General features: G+C 40.7%; 2 protein-coding genes across 2 annotated transcripts in view; both read left to right on the top strand.

Moving 5' to 3' along the window:
• Nucleotides 1-12,366, top strand: part of LOC140998883 (sodium/potassium/calcium exchanger 3-like) — an 85,464-nt gene extending 73,098 nt beyond the window's left edge. Inside the window, exons 12-17 of the mRNA XM_073469298.1 lie at nt 7,725-7,995; nt 8,090-8,256; nt 9,014-9,128; nt 9,289-9,401; nt 9,717-9,782; nt 12,214-12,366. Of these exons, the coding sequence (XP_073325399.1) occupies nt 7,725-7,995; nt 8,090-8,256; nt 9,014-9,128; nt 9,289-9,401; nt 9,717-9,782; nt 12,214-12,366 (885 nt within the window). The remainder of the gene's footprint in view (nt 1-7,724; nt 7,996-8,089; nt 8,257-9,013; nt 9,129-9,288; nt 9,402-9,716; nt 9,783-12,213) is intronic.
• Nucleotides 12,367-17,506: 5,140 nt separating this feature from the next.
• The window catches only part of LOC141003775 (ras and Rab interactor 2-like), a 36,868-nt gene continuing 33,125 nt past the window's right edge, over nt 17,507-21,249 (top strand). The window contains exon 1 of the mRNA XM_073475238.1: nt 17,507-17,730. The gene's annotated coding sequence lies outside the window, so the exon portion shown is untranslated. The remainder of the gene's footprint in view (nt 17,731-21,249) is intronic.

The following is a 21,249-nucleotide window of genomic DNA, read 5'->3' as shown; positions in this document are numbered from 1 at the left end:
GCATCTGTCTCCTGCAGACTCCAGTCTTGATCTAAATCCAAACCAAACAACCAGAAAGAAGGCATAGAGAAGAAAAAAGAACATTAACTTCTGCTTCAGACAAATATAAAGTGCTTTTTCTGATTTCTATAACATAACTAAAAAATGAAAACAAACCTGAATAGTTAACTAGGACTCGTAACGTTTCTTTCTTTCAAAATAGTCAAAATATAGCTGCACTTGTGGGTTGTCCAATAAAACCATAAACAGTGTACATACATCAACAGCAGCCCAAAAAAGGCAATACAGCAAAATATAGAAAGAACAGACAGAATAGAAAACAATAATCTTAGATAATCTTGCCCTGGTCCAGTGGACCCTGTGGATGACCTTACACTGAATGAGACAGTGTCGGGCGCAAATAGAAGAGGTACGTATCCTTTTAAGTGCCTGTTCCCATAGATCATCAGGTATTGTCTCACCCATTTCCTCCTCCCATGCAGCTCTAATATGATCTAAAGAGGTAGTTTGTAGAGAGCTAATTTCCCTATAAATTGATGTCATCATGTCTTTCAGAGCAGGAAGCAGAGTAAGAAAGGTGTCAAATTGTGTTTTGCCTGGGAGGGTGAGGAACTGAGGATCTATGTCGAGAATATAACTCTGGATCTGTAAAAGCCTAAAAAAAATTATGTCTGGGTAGACCAAATTTAACTGATAGCTGCTCAAATGTGCTAAACACAGACACAGACACACCATACACAGAAACAAAACAGACATAACAGAGGGGGATAGAAATGGGGAGGCCAGCCCATGAGTCCATGTCCATCAGGACCTGATCGAGAGCAAGTGAATAGTTATGTTTGACAATGTTGGAAAAATTTAAATGCCTAAGTATTTAAAATGTTGTACTACAGGAATCGTAACTGGTGATGTTTTGGCTGAGTCATTCGGGTGTAAAAGGGCAGATTTGGACCAATTAATTTTAAAACCTGATATATTTCCTAACTCATCACAGATGGACAGAAGATGTGAGGTAGTCTGTGCACACTTTTCTAAAAATGCTAGCACGTCATCACAATATAAAGACAGTTGATGTTGTGTGTTATGGATAGAAATATGTGATATCAAGTTGGATTGGTGAATTGACTGGGCTAGCGGCTCTAGGGAGAGAACAAATAGTGCAGGACTCAGCTACTCTAATCGATAGAAAGCCTTCAATAGCATCAAGTGAGAGCAGTAGATCTAGACCCCCAGCTGGTTTAGATCTCCGCAAAAACTGTTTTCGAATCCTTTCAGTCCATCCCATATAAAGGGCAGAATTAGGCTATCGATTTTTTGATTTTTTGATTTATTTTTTATTTTCTTTTTTAAAGGTACAAAGCCGGGGAGCGCACCCCTACATTCTGTTCACAAAAAAAAGGAAAACAAAAATAAAGAGGGCAGATTCACACAAACCATGAGTATAGTCATATAAAATCAGCTCTGATTGGTTTTACATACTCAGACCATTTGGTCCAGATCTTATAAAATTGATCTTTCTCGACCTTGAGGGAAAAAGAAACCTTTCCATAACATAAATCTCATAAACAATTTCAATCCATTCATCGATAGTGGGAGGTTCCACTTTTAACCATTTCCTAGTGACACATTTCTTGCTGGCTGCCAGCAGTATGGTCAGTAGTTTCTTGTCTTTTAAGTTCCACGTTTCAAACATTATATTTCCCAAAAACATAGTTTCACATTTTAATGGAATGTTCACATTAAATATATTTGTAACATGTTTGTGGATCTCTTCCCAGTAGGATTTTATTACTTGGCAGTCCCAAAAAATATGGAAGTGGTTGGCTCCATTAGACCCACAGAGTCTCCAACAAGCGTCCCCACTGCCCTGATGACGTTTCTGAATGGGTGTGATAAAAAATCTTGTTATACTTTTCCAACAGAACTCCCGCCAAGAGATTGACCCGGTTGAGATCCATTGTACTTTACATATTTTCTCCCAGTTCTCCTGAGTAATAACTATTCCCATTTCAGTTTCCCATTTCCTCTTGATGTATTCTGTATTCTCTGGTTTGGCCAATTGTATGGCATTATATAATTTGGAGATAATTTTGTTGCAAGATCTGGACTTAATTAATGATAAGAATACCTCAATAAATCCTGATTCATCTTTACTTTACTTACCTCTTTAATATTTTTGTTATAATAATGTCTCACTTGTAGATACCTATAAAAATCATCTTTCCCTAGACCATAATCCTTCTGTAGGGCCTCAAAACTCTGAAATGCCCCCTTGTGGATAAATGAATAATAGGTAGTTAGACCTTTTGTGATCCATGTCTTAAATCTACCGTCGGTTTTATTTGGCGTAAAGTCCGAATCATAGGCACACCACCTCATAATCTTAGATGTATCTTTTAATCTGCAAATTTTGACTATTTCCTGCCAGGACTTCAGGAAATTGCTTGTTATGGAATCCTCTGGGATCTCCTGTTCCTCTTGTAGTTTATTGTCACTTACTAAAGCTATTATTGGAATTCCCTTTAACATCGTTCCTTCAATTTCCTTCCATGCTGCAGTGTATGTAGGTGAGCATAGGCAGACTAAAGGCCTCAATTGAGCTGCATGGTAATAATCGTGTAAGCAAGGAAGCCCCATTCCCCCTTTTTCTTTTCTTAATTGCAATGTTTTAAATTTGATTCTGGCCCTTTTCCCTTGCCACAGATACCTCGCTATTAATCTGTCCCACTCCAAGAACTGTTTAGATGGAATTTTGACTGGTAAACATTGAAAAAGGTACAACATTCGTGGAAGAATATTCATCCTGATTGAATCAATCCGGGAACTTAAACTTAAAAAGGGGATAACATTCCATCTTTGTATGTCAGTTTTTATCTTTGAGTTTAGTGGGCCATAATTTATGTTATACAGTTTCGTGAAGTCCCTAGGTAATGAGACACCCAAGTATTTAATGGACTCCGCATCCCAATTCCAATTGTACGTGACCTTAATTGAAGGTGGAGGGTCATAATTAAATGTTAATGCTTGGGTTTTATTAATATTAATTTTATAACCAGAAACTAAACCAAATTCTTCTAACAATTTCATCAGTTTTGGGAGTGTCTGAGTAGGTTGTGTTATACTTATCAATAAATCATCGGCGAATAGGGCCAGTTTTTGTTCCCCAGATGGCATCGTTATCCCCTTTATATCATTCCTCTGCCTAATGAGTTGACTCATAGGTTCTATAAACAAGGCGAAGAGGAGCGGCGACGCACAACATCCCTGCCTCGTTCCTCTTTCTAAAGTAAATGAATCGGTTAAGTTTCCATTGATTTTGATTCTAGCTGTTGGTTTGTTATATAGTGCTGCAAACGTGTTAATTATAGTTGTATGGAAACCAAATTTTGAAAGTACTTTATATAAAAAAGACCACCTCACTGAGTCAAATGCTTTCTCAGCGTCCAAACTCAATATCAGTGTCTCCAGTTTTTGATCTGTGACTTGTCTCACAACGTGCAGTGTTTTCCTGATGTTATCTTGGGTCTGTCTTTGTCTGACAAAGCCAGTCTGGTCCTTGTGTATTAATATTGGTAATAATAATTCAATTCGTTTGGATAATATGGAGGTGAATAATTTATAGTCATTATTCAGAAGACTTACAGGACGGTAATTTCCACACTCCAACTTATCCTTCCCCTCCTTAGGTATGATTGAAATCATTGCCTCCCTCCATTAGGGGGGGATATTTTTGTTCTCCAAAATCCAGTTAAATGTTTTTAATAATGTTGGAATTAGTTGGTCTTGCATTGTTTTGTACCATTCAGTGGAAAAACCATCTGTCCCTGGACACTTGCCCCCCTTCATTCTCCTAATTGCTGTTTGAATTTCTTCCTTTGTTATTTTGGATATTAATTTTCCATTTTGTTCATCAGTGATCTTTGGAAGATTCACCTGGGCCAGAAAGGCATCAATCTGATTGTCGTTGCTTATCTGTGGTTGTGTATATAATATTCTATAGTATTTTTGAAAGCATTGTTGTATTTTCTCCGGGGTTGTTTCTATTACATTCGTGTCGGAGTTTCTTATTTTATATATAGTTCTATCTGTTTGTTGTTTTCTTAACCTATACGATAGAAGTTTCAGTGATTTCCCACCTGTCTCATAGTACTGTTGCTTTGTAAAAAGGAGCTTTTTCTGAATTTCCTGAGTATTTATCTCATCTAATTCTTTTTTTAACTCTTTAATCTTACATTTGTCGTCATCTTTGTGAGACTTTGCGTGTTCTTTCTGTAGTCTCTTCAGATCCTCTTCTAATTTTTTGAGTTTTTGCTCCCTAATTTTCTTCTCGTATGAGGAGATGGCTATTATTTTGCCCCTTAACACTGCTTTTAATGCATCCCAGAGAATGGGTGGGGTCACAACTTCATTATCATTGTTTTCCAAATACAATTTAATTTCGTTTTTCAATTTATCTTTAATAATTGGGTTATTCAGAATGTTAGAGTTCAGTCTCCAGAGAGTGGATTTCCTGTTATTATTCAGATGGATTGACATATAGATGGGGCCGTGATCTGAAATAGGACTAGGTCCTATTTCACAGTTACCCACCCTAAAAAGATCTCCTTTAAGCATAAAAAAGTAGTCGATGCGTGAGTAAACATTGTGAGCGTGCGAGTAATGTGAGTAGTCACGGCTAGTCGGGTTTTTCTCTCTCCATACGTCCACAATCCCCACTTCACGCATCCAAGTATTTAATCTTCTGCTAATGTTTTTTGCGTCAGATTTCCCGTTTGATGAGTCAATTCTGGGATTTAATCGGATGTTAAAGTCTCCACCACATATTAAAATCCCTTGACTTTTTGTTGTCATTAAATCAACCACATGTTTATAGAAGGACCAGTCACTGCCCGGCGGTACATACACGTTAAGGAGACTTATCACAGTACCTTCTATTTTCCCTGTGACCATAACAAATCTACCATCCTTATCCCTATGTTCTGATATATGTTCATAATTTACCGCACTGGATATCAGAATCGCCACTCCTCTCCGTCTCCCCGATCCATGTGAAGAAAAGTAAACATGTTTAAATCCTGATTTATTCAATTTAGCATGTTCGGAGTCACTGAGGTGTGTCTCCTGTAAGAGAGCTATTTGAATTTTATCTTTCTTTAATTTTGATAAAATTTTCCACCTCTTAACTGGATTGAGTACTCCATTTATATTAAATGACGTTATTTTTAAAGAACTGTTTTGCATCTATGTGATTTCCCCCTCCAACCCACTCAAAAACCCGGTGCGCTTCCCCCTCCCTGCGAGAACCAGCAGGGAATAAACAACTAACACACTAAACAACATCAAACTGAACACAATTTGTCCATATGACTCCCTATGTAGGGGTCTGATAGTCCGACCCTGTTGAGCCTCTCGAGGTGGCTCGAAGGAAACAGTCTCCCTCCTCAGTCCGGAGGAAGAGGTCCTTACCTGCAACAGCCGCATGTCGGAAAAGAAAGAGAGAAAGAAAAAAAACTCCAAAGTGGAAAAATTGGCCCCGAGCGAACCAACATGTATCTTCACCACTAGTTATAGTCAGTAAATTGTAAGAAATTTAACAATTTACTCCGCCGTCCTCTGGCGTGAGTTAAGACCCTCCAGTCCCGGAGGGGGTCGGTGGTGGTCTCCTGAAGGCTCGGAGCTTCTCCTTGTAGCTTTGGTCCCGTTCGGCTGGGCCCCTCTTTGCTCGTCTGTCCACTCTCGTCCAGGTGAGCCGCTGCACCTGCTCCATGAGCGTCTCCGGAGGTGCGGTGGTTGTCACAGCGTAGCCTCTTCTCAGCAGGTCCTCTGAAGCCTCCTCTACCGTCTCGTAGGTTCTGGTTCCGTCCTCGTGTCTCACGCGCAGCCTGGCAGGGAAGAGGGTCTGGAATTGAACTCTTTTTTCCTTCAGTATTCTGCGGATCTCTGTGTATTCTCTCCTTTTCTTGAGTATCAGCGGTGGATAGTCGTGATCCATGTTTATGCGGTTTCCTTGCCAGGTGAACCCCTTTTTCTGCCAAGCCTTGCGGAGTAATGTCTCTTTTGTTTTAAAACTTAAACACTTGATTACGATGGAGCGTGGCGGCGCGTCCCCCGGCGGCTGCGGTCCCAGCGACCGATGAGCCCTTTCAATCTGCAGGTCGGGCATGTCGTGCGTTAGCTCGAGACCTTCGCGGAGTAAATTTTCCACAAATGAGACCATCGTAGTTGATTCCTTCTCGGACCCCTCCGGCACCCCGTAGATCCTCATGTTCTCACGCCTGGAGCGGCTTTCCAGATCCAGCAACTTGTCCTCTAGCTTGGTGTGCAGCTTTAGCATGGCCGTGATGACGTCTTCTGTGTTTTGAATCCTCTCTTCTGATTTCTCAATTTGTCCCTCAGCCTCGTCCAGTCTTGTATTCGCCTTTATGATTTCCTCTCTTATTGTCTCTAATTGTCCTTTGTTTTCTTGGCAAAATCCTCTTAGTTCTTGCAGAATCATTTCCAAGTCGGCCATTTCTCCGCACTACACCGTGTTGTTTGCTAACGTTAGCTCAAACCTGTTAGCTGCTAATTGTTGCTGCGCTCCGTCTTTCTCTCCCACTTGTCTTCAGACGACGTTTACTGCTCAAAGTGTTGATATCGCTTCCTAACCCCTTTCTCTACGTTATTTGCGAAATGATTTGTTTGGTTTATATGGGCGGCTGTAGCTCAGTGGGTAGAGCAGGTGACCAGTGACCAGAAGGTCGCTGGTTCAAACCCCGGCTCCCCTGGGCGGAACTGAGCTACATACCGAAGTATCCTTGAGCAAGATACTGAACCCCAAAACTGCTCCTGGCGCGCAGTTGGCACCTTGTGTGGCAGCCTCTGCCGTCAGAGGGCCCTGCGATGAGCTGGCGACTCATCCAGGGATATACCCTGGCCTCCGCCCTATGTGAACTGGATTTGGCCCCAGTAACCCGCAACCCGCAATCCCCTGAAAGGGGCGATAAAGCGGCAACATCTCCGCGACCCTCACGGAAAAGCGGTAGATAATGAACTGAACTGAACTGGTTTATATGGGGTTATTTCTTTAATTGTTCTGGTTCAATCGGGAGCTCCCTCGCTATGCGGCCATCTTGACGGTGTTCCGACCGGAAGTCCAGGCTATCGATTTTACTAACAAAAATGTGTTAGTAAGAAGAATTGGTGGGCACTGAAAAAGGTATAAGAATTGGGGAGGATATTAATTTTAACAGAATAAATTCTTGCAACTAAAGAAAGGCAGAGCAGAGACCAGCCTTCCAAATCGTTCTTAGTTTTGCAGCCATAATAAATGGCATAAGCTTACTTTTACTTAAGTTTAATTTATACCCCTGAGAGAAAATCAAAAAAGATGTGAAAGTGGTAAGCAGCAGGAACTGAAATGGAGAGATCGGATGCATATAACAATAAGTCATCCGCATATAAGGATCACTTGTGTGGCATGACCATCTCACTCTACCTTTAACAAGGGGATTGAGCCCCAGAGCTATTGCAAGGGGCTCTATGATGAGAACAAACAACAAGGGACTTAGTGGGCAGCCCTGGGGTGTTGACCGTTGCAGAGGGAAATATCCTGACCCAAAATGTTTCTGACTGACTACAAATGATGTTACAAAACAGCAATAGAAAATGTCCAAATGTGTAAATAGAAGTATTGTAGTCAAAGCTTACTGTTGTCTATAATGATGTTTTATAATTACTTCCAGAGACAAAGACTGATCAACACTACTGAGACTCGAGTCAACCGCATCACCAACGGCGACTCTGACTCAGGCGCCAGGGCTCAGGGGAGGCGGGGCTTAGAAAATGGGATGGGCGGCGCTGAGCAGGGTCTGAACGGGAGGAGCAGACTTCAGCGACTGGAGTCTGGGAACGAGACAGAGAATGAAAATGAGGATAATGAGAACAATGAGAACGACGAGGAAGGAGAGGGAGAAGATGACAGTAATGGCCCCCTGGTGCCTTTCAAAGTTCCAGGTACAGATCAGATGAAATGAAATCATCACTGTTAGTAAGTGTTTGTAATCAGTGCTGTTACTGAAATCACCTTTGTTCTTCCTTCTCCTTCCAGCTGGGGCGTGTAACAAGCTAAAGTGGTTGACCATGTGGCCGCTGTCCCTGCTTCTGTTCTTCACTGTGCCCAACTGTGCCAAGCGTCGCTGGGAGAGATGGTTCTTGGTCTCCTTCTTCACTGCCACCATCTGGATCGCTGGCCTGTCCTACATCATGGTCTGGATGGTCAGTTCAGTCGGTCTCACCCACTAACATACTGAAAACACACCGTGATTTTTAAATTGATCCATGAAATCAATAAAACTAGGAGATGTTATCCATGAAGGCTTAAATTCTTGTTTTAGACTGTACAAAAATTATTTGAGCTTTTGATTTTTTATATATTGTAAAAAAAGAAATGATTAAATAGTTACAACAAAAAAACGTGTAATATGTGCCATATGCAGAAGACAATAATCAATAAATTAAACAAGTTGCTAATGCAGGACCAATGTATCGGTTTGAGAAACAAGAGAGATATTTATATATTTATAGTTATTAGCGGTTCAACATAATCCTTACATAATCCTTCCAAACTAGCATACAGCAGCTCTTACTTAAAGGTTAACTCTAAAAAATGTACACATTAAAGTGTGCTGACAGGTTTTGGGGAGTACTACTGCGTATGTGAAAAAGTAGTATAAAGCCTTTCGTGGCTCCAGTGAAAGCTGCATGTAATCTGATTAATCGCCTCCAGTGATGTCACTCAGTGGCTAAATTGCATTGTGGGTAATCTAGACAACAGGTTTTGAAAAGCTGTCCACTGGTCTAGCATTGCCCTCCTATAACACTGTTGGACTCATTATGGACTGAAAAACAGCAAAAGCAAAGATATCGCCTTTTTTATTGCACAAATTCATGTTCCTTTTTTTTATTTGGTTAACTATACCACTACTAACTACATATAAAAAAGAGTATTGAGACTAAATCTGTTTGGTTGCAGGTGACTGTGATAGGCTTCACTCTGGGAATTCCTGATGTTATTATGGGAATCACCTTCCTCGCAGCAGGCACCAGCGTCCCAGACTGCATGGCTAGTGTTATAGTGGCACGGCAAGGTGGGTACAACAAGAGGAAGTTACCATCAGTATTTATGTTAAGTGAAAAAAACAGAAATGCTGTTAAGAGAATGAGCTCCACAGCAGAGTATTGCTTGTCATAAGTGACTTGTCTCCTGACTGCATACAGACCTTGACAGTGTTGCTCTCCTTGCCTCAGGTCTGGGAGACATGGCCATCTCTAACTCCATAGGCAGTAATGTGTTTGACATCCTGGTTGGCCTGGGCCTGCCTTGGACACTGCAAACACTCTGCATCGACTACGGCTCCATCGTGAGTGCTTCTCAGCTCAGCCTCAGGAGATGCTGCTGGACTAAGACCAGAATAGAACAGAGCTGTGTTGAGGGGTGGCAACAATAGTCTGCAATATTCAGTGCAGAGTACAAATACAGCCACACAATATTTGTTGGGGCACTGCACAGTTTATCACCTTACACTGAGAAGATATTATGTGTTAATTGGCCTGCTGATTACTCTTCAAACTTGAAAAAGACATTTGGATTAGGTGTAATAAAAGTCAGTCCCTGGCTCCCTAAATACAGGAAGGGATTCTGTGTGTGACTTTGATCCTTCTGTTTGTCTCCTCAGATTCACCTCAACAGCAAAGGACTCATATTCTCTGTTGGACTTTTACTAGCCTCTGTATTCTTCACAGTAAGTCCCAGACTGTTACTGTTGGGGGTAAAACACATTCATATAACGTCTTTGTAGTTTTGAATCCACCCACAGATTTATGGTGAATTTTTGCTTTGATCACAACATACTTTTGATCATACAGTTTTTTTATTTTAATTCAATGAAGTCCTATCTGCACTGTTGTTTGCTATAGACAAGCACACAGTCAGCACACCGTGAAGCAAAATCGCAACACTGGAATAGTGACTCAACATCACCTTGTGACGTGATTCTGTTTGGCTTTTTAGCTAGCGAATCTAGTCTAATATGATGGGAGTCAAATCTGCAAACAGTTTGAGAGAAATGATAAAAGTGATAATATAAGTGATAATAGTTCATCGAGGTCAGGTGGAATAGCTGATCATTTGAATGCAATATTTGGCAGTGATACTTGGGGTCTAGGATCCCACTTCATCACTCCCCAAAAAAGAAACACCAATCTCAGCAAAGCAAGGAATGGGGAGTGTTGGTGATGATTATCGTTCTTTTAAGCCTCTGCGTCAATTTCAGGGTGTTGATTATCAACTGAGTGGGGAGTGATAATTTTAAACAGTGGGGTTAGCAGCAGCAGCTGTTGTAGCAGCGAGTGACAGTTTAGATTCCAGCGCTGTGGAACAGTAAGAGGGAGTAGAGCACTGACAGCTTAAAGGCGCAATGTAGAGTTTTCTTGTAAAAACACAAAAGTTTCTATTTAGTGTTAGTCCCCAAAATGCATTGTGTGAATCCTCGAGGTATAACCAAATGTGTTAAGAGCATTTCCATCAAGACATTTGCTCAGCATTTTATGTATTTTAAGTCTAGCATCCTTAACTTCTATGTTTACTAGCTTGTGGTCTTCTTCCCTGCCTTTGTTGATGCATTACCACCACCACGATGGCAGGTAGTGTAACAGAAAGTGAGCTTTAGTGAGCTTACAGTCCAGAATCCAAAAATCCCAAAGTGTGATCCATATAAAGCAGGCGTGGAGAAACACACTGAAACCTACGTCGTATGACTTCTGATGAAGGAATGCCTCCAGAAAATAAAATGACACTTCAGAGAGTAGGTTAACGACTGTTTTTTGATCTACACGTTGTTCTTTTCCTCAAATTCAGTGGTTAAGCTGCTCACTGAAGTGTGTTCTTTCATTTTCTGGAGGCATTTCTTCATCAGAATCATACAACGTAATTATTTGGGGTTTTAGTGAGTTTCTCCACGTATCTCCCATTGACTTCAATACAACTGGCACTGCAGTCTGGCCCCAAAGCGAGATTCGGTGACGTAATGACCCTCCCTTCTTCTTTAGGTTCCTTGGACGAAAACAGGTTGACAACAGATAAACCAACAAAGAGTGACGGAACAACATAGGCTTGAATACAAACTAAACTAACAAATGGATGAGGTGCAGGTGGAGAAACACTGGGAACAGGGCAGACTTAACAATCACTGATGTGAGACAGGTGCCGGGTAAATCATACTGGGGAGGAGCTAAGGAACACGGGTGAGAAGGAGGCACAGAAGGAATTTCTTCAAATTTGGCGCAAATGTCCACTTTGACTGAACTGATTAGATTCTGGTGGTTAAAACTCAAGAATTAATGCTCAAAACTGACAAAATTCCACACAAATGTTCAATAGGATAAAATGATGGAGTGATAACATTTTATATTGACATCATAATGTTCTGAACAACACTTTTCTGGCCATTATTCAAACCCATAACTCTGGAACAGAGGCAGAGATTGTGAACATATTCCACATTTGGTCAGATACTGAATCAGTGATGCTTATCTCCACCTTCAAACTGTGCTGATTGTAGAGCTCTTCTGTGCTGCTTAGTTGAACATGTGTGTGAAGCATCCATGTTTTAGGATTCTGATCTTCATGTTCTGTCAGAATCTGCTTCATTGACGAAACGTGAACACCTTGAAGGACTTTGGCTGTTTTTTTCCTCTCAATGAACTCAGTGAACGTGGTTGTCGTTGCACCATGTGCTGAAGCTGTCTGTCAGTCCTCTGTAGAAATAGTCTCTAAGTGAAGGCAGCATGATTCTCACTGGAAATTATCCACTGGAATCAAACGTGTTAATTTCTCCAAGGAGTACACTTCATACCTTTTATTAAAGTCTTCACTTGTACATACTGTATATTGAATGAGTTTGGACAGACATGGATGTAAAATGTATTTTGACTGGTTGGCGGAGGTGTACAACTATGAGGTGGTAATTGTAGTTTAACTTTTTGCCACCTGATAGTGCCTGCCCCGTTTTGTATTCCACCCTATCCTTGTGTCCCTACCAACTTTAAACCGCTCATGAAACAGAAATTGCTTAAATACAATGCTGCTTACCTCTAATTGTTTTGATAGCACAACATCCACAAGCTAACGTAGAGTAGTTAAGATGTCACTGATTCGCTCTCTCCTGTCTGCAGGTTCTCGGTGTCCATTTGAACAAATGGACTCTGGACTGGCGACTGGGCTTGGCCTGCCTCATCTTGTACGCCATCTTTCTATGTTTCTCCGTCCTCATCGAGTTCAACGTCTTCATCTTCGTCAACCTTCCTATGTGCAGAGACATCCACTGACCTCCCTTCTCCTCCTCCTCTTCTTCTACTTCTTGTTCTTCTTCCTCTGGTTAACGGAGGAAACCTCACCTGGCTTCCAGTTTGTCAGCGCTTTTTTTCCCGAGGTAGGAGTTTCTCAACTCCTACCTTTTATTTTTTTCAAATAGGAAGATAGAGCTCTCTATGATTTATCTTTGGTGCAATACACACAAGAGAAGAATGAACCAAAAGGTTGGCTGGAGTGAACTCAACAGTATTAATGCTACCAGTTAGGCTACTGTTGGTGAAGAAGCTGCTACTGTAACTGACTGACTGACTGACTGACTGGTAGAAAGAGAGGAAGCCTGTGCTAACAGCAATTTTTAGCTGGATTGTTTGTTACTCTTTGTAGAAGTTTGGATATAAGCACATTATTAAGATATTTTTAAGTATAACAGGCTTTCTCTGTATATATTTGAGGATTATATAAGTACTAATATTAGTTAATATATGCAGAACTGGATCAGTCTTGCAAAACTGAATGATCCAATGCCAGAGACAATATTTTATGTTTTACTGATTTGGTCTGCCACTCAAAATGCTTCAACATGTCTCCTATGCTCAGTACCAGCCAACATAGCATGCTGTACTAGCCACGGGTCAACTCTAGATATGCACTGTCCAGATATTAACACTTTTCACATAGAGTCTTGTTTGTTTTTCTCTCTCTTTACAGGTATATCTGAGTAGATGTGGGCTTTATTTTTTCTTTAATACAACCCACATAGGAAAGGGATCTCCCTGGAACTGACATCCAGCACTGTCACTTTATTGATTAGAGATATTATTCTATCATTACAAAGCCTCTACAGGTACTCTAAACATGTAACTACTGAATTTAAAGTTTCCTCTAGATGGTAGAGCTCTTGTACGGTATAAAATTATTAGTTTTTAGCCTCTGAGTTGAGTATAACTTTGTTACTTCTTGAAGCCAAAAGTATTTTTAGTATAGGAGTAAGAGTTGTAAATTTGGACTTTGTCGAGTGCAAAGTGTGTGTTTGTGTGTGTGTGTGTGTGTGTGTGTGTGTCTGTGTGTGTGCGTGCGTCCGTGTGTGTGTGCAGTCTCGAGGGGAACCAAGGACACCACTGTTACTGGGAAGACATAATCATAATTTATTTATGAATTAATTTATTCAAAGATCATGTCTAACCACCAGTTTCAGCCCTTTGGATCATGTACAGTGTATCAGATGGAACGTTCTCCGCTCTCTGACAGCAGAGTTGTACAATGTACTGTACCTAATATATAATCTAAGTACTGGAAACTGACTTGATGTTGTTTATATTTAAGAATAGAACTGAAAAATTTATAAGTTTTGTATAGTTTTGAAAGATATTAGAACATTTGTATTACCGGTACAAACACGGTGGTTTTTGACGATGACACACGGCAGGGGTACATCACAGTGGAGATGTTGTGATTGGGTGAGCTGGACTGAAAGTGTAATCCTTATCATTGTTTCTTACGTAGGTGGAAGAATGTTGAGTTAAAGTTGAATCTCAGAGGTAAAAGATTCACTTTCAGATTTAAAAAAAGGAAGCGCAAACAGATGGCACACCACCCTTTGAACTCTCACAACATATTGTCTCTTAAACACAGTGCTTGAACTCTTGTGCCGTCCCTTGTATTTGAGGCTTCAAAAGCAAAGCTTGTGGCCATTCTCCTGCTTGCATTTGAGCCAAAAATAACCCACCTTTGTCAACAGTATTGCCACTCTGTTTCAGCATGTGTTCAAACAAAATGTGGAAGTATTTTTATTTGATTTAAAGAGATGCTGATATATTAAAAGTATCCTCTGGAGGTGTTGATGGTAATCCTGCAGCCACGAGAGAGCGCTGTAGAGCTGTGCTACATCCTCAGAGGTGGCTGTAATTTTACACACTCAGTTGAAAGTGGTTTGCGTATATTTTCAGGAAGGCTACATAGAGACAAATACTGGTCGGTTTGCATGCCTCTTCATGATTCAGATTATTTTGTGTGTAATTTTAATGAATTTCCAAGATCAAAAGGCACTGTCTTGATTATGTTGTACATATCAGAGGGATATGCTATTATAAACACGGATGTTGGATAACTTCTGACGAGTAGTTAAATCTGAGATATATACAATATTTAGAATGTAGGTCTACAGCAGTTAGTTTTCAGCCAATTAATGTCGTTTTATGCTCATGTCTTTTGAATTGTTTGTAAATCCTCATTTTTGTTGATGAGGACCTCCGGGCAGAGCTCAGAGGGAGACAGAGATGTTGGCCTTGTTCCCAGTGGTCTTCTTGCAATAAACTGATTTACACAACAACATGTTTTCCCATGTCTTTTTAGACCAGTGACTTCATTATTACTTCACTGTTTACCTAGACAGCAAGTAATCTTAACAATAAAGTGAGAAACAGGCAGTATACTCAGCATATTTGACTTTTTGAACAGACTGGTATCTACACACTTTATTAATTATTCACAATGATTGGTACCAATCATGGCCAAAGCCAGTATTAAAATACAAGCTGCAGCAGGTGGATGGTTTTCAAATCCCACTGACTGCTAATATTTACAAATGAGTTAGCAGTACACAGTACAGCAGGCTGCAGAGAGCAGTAAGTGTGTCTGTTGTATTAAAACTTATAACACGTACATGCTTAAAAACTACCATTACGCTTGCTTTCTGCAGTAATGTAGTGAAATATTCAAGCTAACGTGTTCATTTTATCAGTCACCCTCAGTGGTGTAGTGATGAAGAGAGAAGCAGAGACCAAATCACGCACAAGAAACAAACTACTGATGTGATGTCTCAACCACAGAGGGTCTGCAGGTAAAAGTGAAGACATGAAGTCAGATGACTCGTCTGATATGAGACATTTTCAGAGAGATAACAGACTGATGTGGACACATCTCTAATCTTACTGTCTTCATGTGATTGGACAGACCAGATGTGGGGGGGGGGGTCACACTGGGACATCTGGACTGGATTCATCAAAGTTTAAGGACACTAACATGTTGACTCTCTTTATATTTATTTTTTGACATAACAGACACGATCTATTACGCACATATACACAATTTGCTCATTTATTTTCCCTATAATAATAATAATAAATAATAATAATAATAATATAGGAGATAACAAGCAAACAATATCATTTTAATTTTATAGAGTTGAATAATGATGTAATATTTAGTTTGCAGCCGAGATAAACTGTGAATATTGTCCTGATGTATGTGAGGCATTTGGTCTAATCAGGAGATGATCATTTGTCATTTCATCACAAATAAATACAGACACCTGTTCACCTCTTTACCTTTACCCATAGAAGACCATCTGTGGTTGAAATAATCAGATTCACATCAAATAAAAGACAGTATTCTTGAAATTACTCATGACTCAAGTCATTTTTCATACTTATTTTTGATCACTACCTTTATTTCGACTTGTTTTTAATACAGTGACAGTACTAATACCTGAGTGCAGTTTTTGGATACTCTACTCCACTGTCTCTGCATATTAAACGCACACTAAAAGTACAAGACAACAGAGTCTTTGTTACACTATGTTAGACGTGAGAAGAGGACCCAATTGCAGACATCACACAGGAGGCAGGACAGGGGGAACAAAAAGCGAGCTTTAATCAAATAAAAGCTGAAAATACAAAACACAAGAAATCTATACAAACCAAAAGAAACCAAAAATGAGTCACTAGGACCAACAACAAAGTAGCAACTAAAAAGCTTAAACAAAGTTCAACCAAAAGCAAAGTACAAATCAAATGAAAAATCAAGGAACCAAAATCCAAACATACCAAATGGGGATACACAGGAGGAGACACTGGAGTTGACACTGGAGGAAACACTGGAAGGCAACAGGGGGGAAGATGGACCAAGACAGAGAAACATCTACCAACACGGACCTCACAGAGTAACAGAGTAACAGAGTAACACAGAACACAGAAGAGTGACAGAGTAACACAGAGGACTGACGGAACGAACTGACAAACACATGAGGGAGAACAAAGACTGTATACACAGACACTAACGAGGGGATCAGGAACAGGTGGAGTGAGGAGGGAAGAGGAACAGGTGAGGAAACGAGTGGAAAAACACTGGGAGGGAAAAAACACAGGAGGAACTGATAAGCAAGAAGAGACACATGAGGGCATAATATTAAAATAAAACAGGAAAAACAAGAAGACACTGAACCTTGACAGTCTTAACACGTATTAACAGATAACAACTCCATTTAAAAAATATATATATCAAAAATAAATAAATCTGGACCTCACTAATTTCTAAACCCTGGCTATGGTCCTGGTACCAATTACTCTTTTAATCTGATTTGACCTGTAATACTCAGACAACCATGGTGTACATGTGTTAAAGTAGATAGCTCATCATGTTTTCTGGTTGGTTTTATAATAACATCAAATATTCAGTATCACTTTCTAATAAAGAATCAGTTATAAAAGGTTTTCACCATGGGTGCCCAAACATTGTCTCTTGAAGGGCCAAATATTAAACGACCACAGGCCAAAGCAAGCACCTATGGTGTATTGCTAAGATGTGAAATGGTACAATACAGAAGCCCAGGGAGGCATGTGATGAATATGATTCATTTTCTAAGCTCTAAATGGTTTCTCTCCTTTGTTTATGATTGAAGAACAGGTGTGCCAGGATAATCTTTCAATGTTCCTTAATTTTGTATTCATCTGGAATGAGTGACATCACAGGAGGCAGGCCTCTGGAGCCACAAAAGACTTTTATACTACTTTTTTAAATAAATGCATCTTAATATAATAAGTTGCTTATGAGCAGTAACACATGTACAACTATGTTTGAATGTATAATCTAAAGCTTTTAATGCCAACGCTTGACAAACTTCAGATTTCTGAGGTGCGTCCCATGTCTCTTCACACATGTTTCCTCGTTTCCTCTCTCCTCCCATGGATTCCTCGCGGGAGGAACTAGGAAAGGACCCAAGTGAGGGAAACATGGATGCAATTTTTGGTGAAATCGGATGAAGCCAAGGTAAAAACTCTCCACTACCTCCTCAGGCAGCCAGACAGAGGAGTCATATTACCGCTGCGTCTGTCCTCCCCCTCCCTCCCTCCCTCCCCCTTCATCCCTCCCCCGGCTCTCTCATCTCAGCGCTGTGGTCTAAACCCAGTGTCTGTCTCTGTCCGATATTAAAACCATGTAACCGAGCGAGTGGAGACACTGAGGCGCTATGGTTTACACCCGAAAACTACATGAAACGACGACAAAGCAGCGCAGCGGCCGTGAGTTGTGTGAGCGGAGCATGACGGGAGCACAGCCGAGCACAGCGCCAGTCCGCTGGTGCTGAAGGAGACGACTTAAAGGTGAGTCCAGCTGGCTTTTTCTGACCAGCACCTCCCAAACTTTGCGAGGACGAACGTTGTCCTCCGTCTGAAGGCTTGTGTTGTGTCTGCAGTGAGAGTCGAGCACAGAGAAGAAAGTCCCTGTAGAAACCACGGTGACTCCACAGAGAGCACAGTGTTCTCTCAGTAAGAGCTGGAGTCTGTAGCTGCAGAGGCTTTGTCCCAAACCCAAACTTTTTGAGACAGACTGAAGACATCAGAGACATCAGACAGAGACATCCCCTCTGATCCGTGCCAACTGTTATTTCTGTGTAGTTTGAGTGAGTCCATAAGACTACTCCATGACTCCTGGACCTGCAGGAGCTGTAGTGATTTGGCCCAAATACTTCAGAAATGTACTGATGACATACAGCTTTCAGTTAAAGTCAAAACATGTGTACACACAAAGTTCTGACAGGGACTTCAAAGTGGTGGGGTTCCCTTGGAAATACGACTTCCATATGGTTATATACAACCTGCGGGCCTTATACTAGAGTTTTGTAGTATTTTAGGATGGGTACAAAATGATTGGGTGTGGGCTTTTAAATACAGACTCTCCTGAACATGATGAGTATTTTCATTTGACCCTTTGATTTAAAAAAAAAAACCTGTCACATCCTTTTCACAAACTCTTGCAGAACTGAAACTGAATTTGACCAGTTCCTTATTCCTTATAACGTTATCAACAACCAAACGAGTTGTACCCGTGCTTAAATTGTTAATGTGTATGATGGAGCCAGCAATGTGGTTTAAAATATTCAAACAATGAACCAACATTATCAACAGAATGTGAAGAAACAACAGTGTGGAGGGCATTTCTACTGAAGTTAGCATGCTAACAAGGTAGCCCAGGCCTGTCCAGGCTGAGGAGTTTCAGCCGGATGATGAATATCAGTAGAAGTGGCTGGGTTCTGGGTTGCAGTGAGACAACACATGGAGCGGTAACTAACTCAGATATTTAGAGCCGAGTGTACCAAAGACAGTCAAAGTAATGACTTAGTGTGACAGATAAACTGAGGAGAAGTATGCTCATCACCTAGTTAATGCATTTTGTCAATATTTTTCACAGTGCTCCATCATTTCTTTGTATGATCCTATTTTTTTTCTTTTTTGAGTTATAACCTGTAGCTTTTTAGACTAAATAACTAAATACATCTTCACCCCATCACTTGAATTAGTAGAAACAGACCTCCACCAATTAGGCATAGGTTAGGCTCTTCCCCTTTTAAAAATGTCCATATATTGAAGGTATGTAGTGGCAACATGTTCCAGCACCCCTCCACACACACACACACACACACACATGCACACAGCTAACCCTAACTTCTCAGCGAGGTGAACTTTTTTTTTTCCCTCAGAAGCATGCAGAACCTGTCTGAACCTGATTATAGACAACACATGTTATCCTCCTCTGCAGCTTTATTCTTTCTGTAGCCCTCTATTTTTTTCGAAATGGGCACTACGTTGATGTTTATCAATGTAATGAAGGGGTCAGTTTCCTCATTTAAGCTTCTGTGGAATCTGTTAGAGAGATTAGCTTCAAGGATTTTTGGCACAAAGAGCCCCAGTTACTGCTGTGAGGAAATAAATCAGCAGAAAGGTATTTTTAATGAAAAATAACTTGCAGCTTGACGGTGGTTGATTAGCGTTATGAGGATGATGTTATTTTTTTCCACAGTGGCCATCTGCTTTCTTTTAGATGCTTTTATTTTTAGCATTTCAGAGAGATGTTTCAGATTTTTCTGCTTTACTTGTATGTGGTTTCTGTAACCTCAGATTTAAAAGTAAACTCCAGTCAGAGTCTTCTTCTCTCTGCAAGTTCACAGCAGTACAGAGAACTCTACAAGTTTATGAACAGTGATGTCATCCTGGCAGGATGAGGAAGCATCCACTCAAGTTACCGTTGTGAGAATAAACTGTCCCTGTGGGGGATGTTAACACTGAGTGCTTTCAAAGGAGCCACACTGATGTCTGCTGTAATCCTGCAGCAGGCCATGAAATTACACACACTGAATATGAGCTTTATTCATGTGTTCAGGTTGTGTTGGTGAGCTATGTATCTGCCCCAAACCTAAATTACAATAAGAGTTTAACCGGCCAGTGTGGTTTCTTCCTTTCCTGCCACATTTTGGGATTTAATAGTTAGGCGGTTGCAGTAAGGGTCGGATTCACCGGCTAGGGACCCGGGGGGCGGGGGCGAAAACGGGCTGTGGGCCCCAATTGAACACCCACTCCTCCCACTCTCAGTGCAGGAGCTCCAGCATCCAACTAAAAAAGTACTTTATGTGTCAGTTAGTTTGTATGTGATTAAACACAACTTTATTTAAAAATATGCATTATGTAAGTGAAATACCAACAGAAATAATCAAGGTATTAAAACTTGACCATGAAGTAGTGTAGAGAGTTAGAAGAGCCTTGAAGAATCGCGAATTGTGCTTATGTTTGGCGCTTACAGGTTAATCATTTATTGAGTGAAATTTTCAAAGAGGCGCACCCTTAGTTCAGCAAAATAAAATGTCAGAAATAGAACAAAATATCGACTTCAACAAACCAACCGGCGATGGGTTGAGCCTGTCGCCGGTTGACGATACATTCGTCCAATCACCCAGCACTAGTATCAATCATGTCTTCTAACTCTCGGCAAGAAAGCAAATAAACATATTTACCAACATTTCAAACCTTTTCTTTAAGACCCTCAGCATTTTTGTTGGTATTGTTCATTTGTTGTGCATAAACAAAAGGAATTTCACAATAAATCAAAATACCACAATCTACTTGTCTCAGAAACCTGAGGATTTGTGGTCCCTCAGGGTGACAGTAGCTCAGTTTGCCTGGCCGGTAGTCTGTCCTTGGCTGCAGCCAGGCTTGGGCTACTTCCAGCTGTATGTTTATCCTCTGCCTGTCCTCCGTATCTCCGCCATGACTCTACATGGTCATTATAATACTTTCTGTTCATTTGGAATTTCCCATCCTATCGGCACTGACTTTCCTCCCTCTCTTCCACTCTTCCAGTGTTCCTGGTAATAATTTAAAGGGGAGTAGCCCAGTGAAAACAGCCCAGGCTTTTCTCGGCTGACCTTGCATGTGGAAAGTTGGGCTGGGCAGTGCTGGTGCCTGACACAGTTTCTCACCATGATTTAGACCAGAGACACTCTTAACTGTCTAAGTTTGATTTATTCAGTGATGGTTTTTAGTGTTTGCATGTTGTTGGTTTGACTCGCAGAAGGTCCATCAACATTTAATGGAAATTTTTAAGTAATCGTAACCTTCTGTCCTCTAATAAAAGCATGTGAGTGATCAGATTCCTGTATGTTATAATTAGCCAAATTCTTTCCTCTCTAACCAACGTGGGCCAGTCGGTTCAGCTGAACTTACAGGGAACCACTGACCCAAATTCTAGTCTTGTGGCTGCACACACACATACACACACACGCACACACTTGTATGTCTGTACTTGTGAGGACCCGTATTAACATAAAACAGGGCCTCTACCAACCGCCA

This window comes from Pagrus major, chromosome 1 (assembly GCF_040436345.1).
Source record: "Pagrus major chromosome 1, Pma_NU_1.0".
Taxonomy (NCBI): Eukaryota; Metazoa; Chordata; class Actinopteri; order Spariformes; family Sparidae; genus Pagrus; species Pagrus major.
Note: the sequence above shows the minus strand (reverse complement) of the source record. Positions and strands in the feature narration are given on the sequence as shown.